This window comes from Hevea brasiliensis, chromosome 14 (assembly GCF_030052815.1).
Source record: "Hevea brasiliensis isolate MT/VB/25A 57/8 chromosome 14, ASM3005281v1, whole genome shotgun sequence".
In the NCBI taxonomy this organism is placed as follows: domain Eukaryota; kingdom Viridiplantae; phylum Streptophyta; class Magnoliopsida; order Malpighiales; family Euphorbiaceae; genus Hevea; species Hevea brasiliensis.
In genome coordinates, this window is record NC_079506.1 from 86909671 (window position 1) to 86920135 (window position 10465).

Genomic DNA, 10465 nt, shown 5'->3' on the forward strand with positions numbered 1-10465 from the left:
GAATATACATTTATTTTTTAAAGTGCTTCAATTTTATAATATTTTATTAAGTGATTATTTTATAAAAATAAGATATTAATCTACATAAAATTTATAAAAGAAAATACAAAAATTTTATAAAATTTTAAATTTTCATATAAAACAAAGTAATGAACTTGCAATGTAAGTTAGTTTATTTATTTATTTATTATTTATTTATTTTTTGTACATTATAAGCAAAGTTGTAGTTTGACTTTTTGAATTTTGATTTAAATATTTTAATATAGAGTAATTTTAAAGAAATTGGATTTCTTTTTAACTTTTAAGTATTTGAGAATAAAATTTTGCTATAAGTGCCATAAAAAACATACTTTATTTTAGAAAATAATTAAAGTAAACATTTGTGTTTTTTAAATTGTTTAATTTTTTTTATATTATCCACATTAAACAATAAGTATACATTTCTTTTAAAGCAAAGGAAAATAAAAAAATAATATATTTATATATTTATTTAATTTTTAAAAAATATAAAAAATACCATATAATTTTACGTTTTAACACATAAAGAATTATAATTTAATTTTTATCAATTTAATATTCTATACTTTTATTAACAAACATAATTCAAACAATTAATTATCATAAAATAATTTAAAATACATTAATTAAATTATAATTTTAATGTGTCAAAATGTGAAACCAAATAATATATTTTTTTATTTATTTACGCATGTCACTGCATATTTGTTTACATGCGCAATTATTATTTCTAATTATTATTGGATTACATAAATGATTTTCATTCTTTGTGTTTTGCAAAAAATAGTAAAGTTAAGCCTAAGAATTACTATTTTACCTTAAAAGCATAAGCCATTTTGAAAAGGGAAAAAAGAAAGCAGTGGACTTTTATGGAAATCAAATTAATATTTGGTTTTGCAAAGAATATAATCATAAATTATTATGCAAAGAAAAAAAAATTCCCACTTTTTTTTTTTCTTTTTCATAGTATTAGAATTTATTCTACTCCATTTTCTGCCATCTACAGATATATTTGCCTTGCTTCAAATATTTTTTAGCGTGAAAAAAATGTGTTTTTTCGCATTAATTTAAGATAAAGACTTTGTGTTAAATTTAAAATTTTAACAAATTTATTATCTTTAAATTAACTTTTAGATGGAGTGGACTTTTATGGAATTTGGAAAAAGGAAAAAAGAAAGCAGTGGACTTTTATGGAATTTGGATCAATACGGGTTGCTTTCGATTCAAGAGTTCGCCGAATGGTGTATCTTGATTTAATTTTAATTTAATTATTATTTTAAAATATTTTAATAAAAAAATGTTTTAACTTGAAATCAAACCAGTAGATTACAATTTAGTTTAAGGTTAATTTTTATTGATCCAAATTTAACTGATTTTACTTTTAAATTTGATCAATAATTTCAATTCTGATTCCAAATTAAATCATAATCATGATTAATTGAAACTATTTAAAAAAAAAACCCAATTCCGTCATATGTTATATCATATATTGCAATAAAATTATTTGCTAAAAATAATAATCAAAACTTGGTAAGAAAGCAATCAGAACTTGACTTAATTTATTGGCTGAAAGTATATCACTTATTTGGTAGATTCAGATTTAAGTTTTCATATTGTCTTACGTTAATTTGAGATAAAAATTTTATTTTAAATAAAAAATTTGAACAAATCTCCTTTTTGAATTAGCTTTTAGGCAGAGTTACGCTCATTTATTTTTTTTTGCATAGTATTAGAATTTATTATACTTCATTTTCTGTCATTTACAGATATATTTGCCTTGTTTCAAATGTTTTTTAGCGTGAAGAAAATGTGTTTTTCCACATTAATTTAAGATAAAGACTCTGTGTTAAATTTAAAATTTTAACAAATTTATTCTTCTTAAATTAACTTTTAGATGAAGTCCACGTCGATTATTAACTATACGCGAGTTTGAATTATATGAAAATAAAAATTTTATTAAAATAGTAATTAATTTTAAAGATGGTCTATTCCTATAAATAACTCATATATATGTATATTTAAAAAAAAAATTGATGCATTTTCTCCACACCACACTCCTCCAATCTCTGCTAGAAAAAAAGAACACACAGTATGAAAGCAACAAGAAATGGAGTCACTGGTTAGGGAGGAAAGCAGCATGTGAAGGTGGACCTGGTCCTGGCTTATAGGTTGTACCCATTAGAGAGTGAAGGAGGAAACAAATAAAAAGGTGTGTCCAAAATTAGGCACAATGACAGTCATACCATAAATTGGTATTAAATTGATGGAATCCACATCTACAAATTCCATTAATTGGACCTTGGCTATAATAATCAATGCGTTTAAGAGATTAGTATTTAAATTTATTTTTAAAATAATTATAATCTAAAATAATTGGGTCATGCAAAGAATCATCCACTCAGTCTATTTAAATTACCCCAGTGGTGGGCTAATGGTGAAGATATTTTTATAATTCAATGATTTTATATATATTTAAAATTTTAAAATTTAAAATATTATCTTTTAATTTATTAAAATTAGTCATTTATTTATTTTAATATCATATTTTTATAATTTTTCAATATAGTCATGCAAATTATTTATATTACTAAAATTATCATGCATAAACAATATAATTTTTAATACCATATTTTGAATAGACTTTATTATTGAGCTATTTTTTTATATATATTATAAGTACTATTTTTTTTTATAAAATTAATCAACAGCCAAATTTTACATTTAATTGTGTTCATGCAATTAAAGAAGATTCATTTTAAGTTGGAAGGGAAATGAATTTGATAATGGATCTAATGCATATGCATTGCATCTCCCTATAAAGGAATAAATTAATTAAATGTACAAATATATTATTTTGGGACTTGGAAAATATAATTGATGGTATTTATTTTATGCTCTATATTATATAAAAATTAGTTGAATAATTTTAAAATTAAGGCTTTATTTTTTTTAAGAAAAATATTTTTTTTTATTTTTTAGTATTTAGACACTAAAAAAGTAATTTAATAAAAAATATTTACCTAATAAAAGGAAAAATTAAGTTATTCTCAATATTTATCAAAGGAAAAACTAAGTTATTGTTTAAAAAAAATGACTTCAATTATCTATTTTATAAATTTTGATAATTTTATTAAAATATAAAAATATTTAAATATATATAATATAAATACATACCATTAATTTAACATTTCAATTAAAAAATAAAAAATATTTTCATAAAAATAATTTTTAAAAATATATAAAATATTTTTCATATACAAATTATTTTAGAAGAAACAAATGGAGCCTAAGACTATTTATTTTATAGAAAATAATTTTTAAAAATGTATTTTTTAATTTTTTATTGAAACATTTAGAAAAATGAGTTAACAAATATTTTTCTAGTTAAAAGAAAAACTAAATCATTAATAAAAAAATAACTTTCTATTTTTAAAAGAAAAAATTATTATTTAAATTTTAATAATTTTATAAAATTACAAAAATAACTTTTGCATAACATAAACATATATTGTTAGTTTAACACCATAATCAAATAATGAAAAGTATTTTCATATTTTCTTAAAAAATAATTTTTATAAAAAATATTTTTCACACCAAAGTTATTATTTAGAGTTTAAAATTTATAAATATTTAAATAAAATTAATTAAAATATATTTATAGTTAAAATAATGAATTTATGGATTTCGATATAAATACTTAAAAGTAAAAAAGATTAATATACTAAGTGCCCTCAAATTAGCAATTAGCATAATCTAATTTTTAATTGCATTTTAATTGATTTCTCCATGGACGACTCCTCCTTCCATACTTTCGTTGCAGCTCTCTAATCACACGCACATGCCTTTTACTTTCATCACACACAAGATTCAGGGCCTAAATATACGTATATGAGACAATATAAATGAAGTTCATCTAAAAATAATGATTCTTTCTTCTCATTATTTTTTATTATATTTTATGATTTAATTCTTAATTTAAGATAAAAATTACAATTTAATTCTTTATTTTTAATAAAAAATTTAACTTCTTATTGACATAAAATATAACTTGAGAATTAACTTATTTTTAATTAAAATTAAAAAATTATAGTACAATTTTTTATCATATGTTATATATTAACTTATAAATTATTTTTCTTTGGGGCATCACATGTTAACATTGGAGATTATAATTGAATCAAAATCGAGAAATTACAAAATAAAAGAGCACATCTGTCGGTGGAAGGAAGAAGAATGAGAAGACGTGAAAGCACCCAAGAGGAGACACCGCGTGGGGTTGACATGACGTGATATTTATTAGGATAAAAAAGTACACTTTACGATTTATTGCATTTAAGATATCGAGATCAATAAAAAAGTTAATTCGTCTTATTAATATTCCTACTTTTTAAAAGGTTAATGTTAATTTTGTAATTAAATTAACAATAATCTTCTTTACTATTAAAAATATTAGAATAACTTTTATGCTTTAATTTTTTTTATTAAATATATTCTAAGAATAAATAAAATATAAACTATGATATTAATAGCCTTCAAACTTATTTTGATATTCAAGAGAGTTTCAATAATAAAATAATAAAAATTAAAAAATAATGGCAAATTAAGGGCATAAGATAAAGTAAAAAAAAAATTGCTAGCATATCCTTTAAATACTTATATATAGAGAGGGAACATTGCACTTCACCTCAAGCCTTTTTTTTAATATATAAATACATGTGATTATTAATAATTTTAATTTATATATATATATATTTAATTTTAATATATAAAAATTATAATGTTTTAAATTTTTAAATAATTATTTTATATGAAAATTAACTGATTTGATAGGTCAAGAAAGGAAATTGTACAGTTATTGTGTTATGGGCTTAAGGCCTTTTGAATTGAGAAGTGTTAGTTACGTTATTTTACAGTTTGGTTAGGTCTTAGGTACAAGAAAAACTTTGTCAGATTTTTAACATAAATCTAGGGTATCTTAGACTCTTTCATTCTTTGTTTTAAGCTAATATTGATAAATTTCTTGAATATGATTGTTTAGGCAATCCGAGTCAATCTTTTTCGTATTCTCAGCCATCCTAGTAACATTTTAATAAGCTGTGAGTAGATATTGATTTTATTTATAATTTCAATATTATTATTATAAATTCAATGCATGCTCATATAGTCACTTATATATATATATAAATAAATACTAGGTACACCCTTATGTTGCATATTTTATTTGATGAGACTATTGTGGATGTTGCCTTAAAGTAATTTGAAGCTGTGTGTGTGTTTACATATGTGTGATGTGATTATGAATATAGGTAGGACGAGTAATTGCGGCTGGAGCTTGACTCATCGAAACCCGATCTTGTTTGTGGATAAGTCAGGGCGAGTACGATTTTATTTTAATCTCGTTGACTCTCACATTTGGATTATTAGGACAAAGTTCGGCTTGAGTTGATCTCGGTAGCAGGTGTTGAAATTAAAAGAGCTGTGTAGGGGATCAACTCCTATATGTATATACACATTGATGTGGCACACAGGTGTGTGAGTGTTTCAAATTATCTTTTGCGCGAATATTGTTTGATTTGTTCGAAAATACGTGTGTTTGTTACATTTCATACATAAGAATATATTTAGGTTTAGATAATTATAAAAATTGTATTTGAAATCAATATCTTACTCTATGAGTCGAACGCTCACTATTGTTTAACTATTTTTCCTCATATGACAGGTGAACTCTTATTGTGGATGGTGAATAACCTACTTCCTTTTTCTCATATTTACCAATAACAGCTTAATTACATTTCATTTCATTAATATACAATTTAAAACTCCGCATGTGTTAGTAGTATTGTAATTTTATTAGTATTGTAGTAATTTAATTCTTCTAAGCTTGTAAACATATTATGTGGGTATGTATGAATGTATGAGATGAGGACTTACCTTAAATGAGGGAGTTGAACTCTCATTTAATTATTTATTTGCATTGAGTACTGTGAAGGTAAGTGGTGCTCCCTAAATTGAGATATTTTATTCTTACAGTTTGGGCGAGTTAAAAATTCCTCGTTAGATAGTGCAATTTATAGTCGAACTTTGTCCATTTATTTTTTTAAAATTGGACTATAATTATGAGCTTTATAGGTGGACTATAAATAATTAGACTTACTACGAGATTTGGAGACTTTATGCTAATCCAATTCCTAGTGTCAGTTCAGCTCATAATTCGAGTTGTGACAAAAATAATATAATATCTTAAATTTTTATTAATATTTTATAGTTTATTTTTTTAATTTTTTTATCTCTTAATTTTTTAATAAAAAAAATTATAATATAAATATTTAAAGTAACAAATATATATATATATATATATATATATATATATATATATATATATATATATATATATATATATATATATATATATATATATATATAATTAAACTTATCTTATAATAATATTTATTTATTATAGTATGTATGAAATGCAACAAACATACATATAAAGTAATTTGGAGCTATATGCGTGTGTTTACATGCGTCTGGTGTGATTATGAATATGGGTAGAACTGGTAATCGCAGCTGGAGCCTGACTCACTGAAACCCGATCTTGTTTGTGGATAAGTCGGGGCGAGTACAACTTTTAGTTGATCTTATTGATCATCGCATTTGGATTATTAAGAAAAAGTCAAACTTGAGTTGATCTCGTTGGCATGTGTTGAAATTAAAAGAGCTGTGTAGGGATCAATTCTTATATGTATATACATATTGATGTGGCACACGAGTGTGTGAGTGCTCCAAATTATCTTTTGTGCGAATATTATTTGATTTGTTTGTAAATATGTATGTTTGTTGCATTTCATACATAAGAATGTATTTAGCTTTAGATAGTTATAGAAATTGTACTTGAAATCAATATCTTATTCCATGAGTCGAATACTCACAATTGTTTAACTATTTTTCCTTTGGTAATAGGTGAACTCTTATTGTGAATAGTGAATAACCTGCTTCTTTTTTCGTAAATTTACCAGTAGCAGCTTAGTTACATTTCATTTACTTGATATACAACTTAGAACTCCGCATGAGATAATAGTATTATAATCTTATTGGAATTATAGTAATTTAATTATTTTAAGCTTGTAAACATATTATGTGGGTATGTTTGAATGTATGAGATGACAACTTACCTTAAATAAGAAAGATTATGAATTTAAGCAAAACTCCCCAAATTAAAATATTTTATGCTTATAGGTCAAGCCAGCTAAATACCCCTCGTTAGATAGTTTAATTTATAATCGGACTCTATTCGTTTTATTTTTTAAGATTGAACTATAATTATGAGTTTCATAATTAGACTAAAAATAATTAGACTTACTACGATTTTTTAATACCTTATGAAAGTTTTGAATACTTTATGCTAATCCAAATCCTAGTGCCAATCCGAGTCTCGTGACAAAAATAATATAATATCTTAAATTTTTAATAAAAAAATTTATAATAAAAATATTTAAAGTAACAAATATATATATAATTAAATTTATCTTGTAATTATATTTATTTATTGTAGTATGATAAATTTAACTATTCCTGTTTAAAAAAAAAATAATTATTAAATAATTTATAATAATTATAGGTGACAATACCATGTAAGATCCCTACTTTTCCATATTTATTATAACATCGATATTATTAAATCCAGTGATCCTTCTAAAATCAAACAGTCTATTTATTGAATAAAACATAATTCAAATGCTTGAAAATTTTCTTTACAGACCAACTTATTGTTTTTTATAAAAAATATTTCCGTTTTTTTTTTTAACCAAACCTCTTTGAAATGATACTTATTCTATTTTTTACATCCAATTGTCACAGAAAAACATTGATATGATTTTGATAAAAACAAATTATCTATCAAGCCATACATAGGATTACATAAATTTCCCAAGATCATCAGTCGAAGATGCCAATAAACTTAGCCCCGAGACGGCCAAACAATCCACAAAGGAAAGTGTGGACTCCAAATCAATGTCTTCGCTATCATAATTCATAAAGAGAATTCTTCAAATGAAACGAATCCATATATTTAATCAAACTCTGATATAATTCTTACACAATCACGTTTAATTTTTATTTTCTTAAATAAAAATATTTTTAAATTAAAAAAAATAAATTCCTTTACTTCAAATATAAAAATTGATAAAAAAAAAATATTATTTAAATTAAATTATTGTAAAATTCTAGTTTCACAAACAATGGGTATACCAATTCAATTCTGTAGAACTAAGAAATCAAATCCTTATCAGGCCAAACAGAACTAAGAACATTCATTCATCCCTGAAGAAATATAAAAATGAGGCCTTCCTTCATATACCATGTAAATGACACCCTCGAGTCTAAAATGATATTTCTAATTACCAAATGGCCGATTACCTGTGATAGGCCCACCGAGGCTTGGTTCGACACATGCTAATACATCATGGATATTAACAAAATAACAGCCTCCAATAAGCAAAATTCCAAAAATAAATTGAAACTGTAGCAGCATGGGATAGCAAAATAGCTCGACTGAAGTGAAGACCAAGGAAATAACCAAGACATGGGAATAAAAATTTAGTTCAAAGAAAACTCTAATATACTCGACCATTCAATAAACAACAAAGGTTTAAAAATTCCTGAGTGAGATTAATAAGGCGGCAAAAAATAATAATGTTCATCCAGCTTCTAAACAAACAATAATAACTCTCTCAAAACTAAAAAGCACATAACAAGTTTAAACTTGGCTTACAAAACAAGTAACACAGATCGCTCCAAGTCAACAATGAACTCAATCTGCCATCTTGTGACACTGCAAGAGCCAAGGGGCAAAGAGTGACAGGATTCAGAACCAAAATAAAGAAAATAGAAAAAAAATGAACCTAAAAGCAGGAATGAGAAACAACAAACGACCAAAGTATATTAAGTTGTAACAAAACTAACTAGTCCCAATATATACACAACCAACCAAAGTACCATATGGACAGAGGCTGAACTGTACCTCATATGTTGCTGGGGTACATGAAGACTCTAACCCTATCTCCCTGCAGAGATCCATAAAGCTCATTAAATAAGAGAACCTGAAACTTAAATGCCATGGCAAAGCAACAATATCAGCTATTCTTTTTACAATACCATTGATTTTGGGGGCAGATTGGACTTGAACTTAGCTCGTACAACACCGCTGTTACCATGAGGCCTGGTGACCTTGCCCCAAATGCAGCGATAGTGTGATCCATTCTTCTTTACCTTGGCCTTGTATATATAAGCCATGCGCTTTCCAGCATACCAGGCAACCTCTTCCTTGGTATTCACTCCTTCAATCTGGATTAATGACGTGTTTGGATACTGGTTTGACTTGGACCTAAAACCAATAAGCATTTTTAAAACAGGCAAAGTGAGAAATCCTCAATTTCATTTCTAAGAATGTGGTCCATTTAAAACAGGGAATGCAATAAATCTTTCCAATGAAAGTTCAATTTCCAATGCACAAACTAGTTCTCAAAACAATCAAACATGCACTACAAACTCGAATGCATATTGCATACATCAGTTTAGTACTTATGTTTGAAAGACTCCTAAACAAAACATATTCAACTGCCCCTAAAATACCATCTTAACCACAAAAAATAAAAAAACCTTAGATTGCAAGTTTACCCGTTTACTGGGCAGCCAAACAAATTGTAGAAGCTATGAGGAAACAACAGTATAACAGATTACAGCACCATTTGCATTGAGGTTCAGGACTAAAAAAACTCTTCTCCGTAAAAAAAAAAAAAAAAGATGCTATCGAAAAAATGTTTTTTTTGGTTATTTTGAAATTATTATAACTAAAACATGTTAAACTTAATTTTAAACCAATTTTGAACACACTCTAAATAAGATATTTATATTTCAGCAGGTGTTTGCTCCAAAAGCAATGTCAAACAGATCTTAAAACTGGGGCTAATATCTTAATTAACACTTACGATTCATTCATTAACACAAGAACATGAACTGAACAAGCTCTAAATAAATAAAAGATTAGTAATTTAATTTCCTACTTTTTCAAATAAACTCACCCAGAAACTAGAAATCCCCAAAAGAGACAACACCAATAATTCATCAGAAAAAGGATCAAGCTTTATTACCTCTTGTATCCGAGGATGGTCCCTCTGACGTAGAGTCTAGAAACGAAAAGATCAAAGGAAGGAGAAATTAAAGCAAAAATTAGTTCATAGCTGGAGATTTGAGCTCCAAAAATAAAAAATTCAGAGCGCAGATTTTAGAGAAATAAAAATGATAGAGAGATCAATGAAAGACCTGACTCGCTCTCCTTGGCGTCCCTTCACCATTTTCGGCCAAGCCCTCTTCTCTCTCGCTGAAAGTGGCTACGCTTGAGGAGCTGCGAGAATAATAGCTAAACCCTAATTGGTGAATTCTTAGCTTA

The 10465-nt window shown here is 25.4% G+C and overlaps 1 protein-coding gene across 1 annotated transcript; it reads right to left on the reverse strand.

Moving 5' to 3' along the window:
* Positions 1 to 8612: 8612 nt before the first annotated feature.
* On the reverse strand, positions 8613 to 10465 carry LOC110640938 (60S ribosomal protein L35a-1). Its single transcript, XM_021792496.2, has 5 exons — positions 10339 to 10465; positions 10167 to 10202; positions 9172 to 9400; positions 9038 to 9080; positions 8613 to 8848 (listed from the first exon to the last, which is right to left on the reverse strand). The coding sequence occupies exons 1-4, from the start codon at positions 10368 to 10370 to the stop codon at positions 9039 to 9041; spliced, it is 339 nt and encodes a 112-aa protein (XP_021648188.1). The 5' UTR covers positions 10371 to 10465; the 3' UTR covers positions 8613 to 8848; position 9038.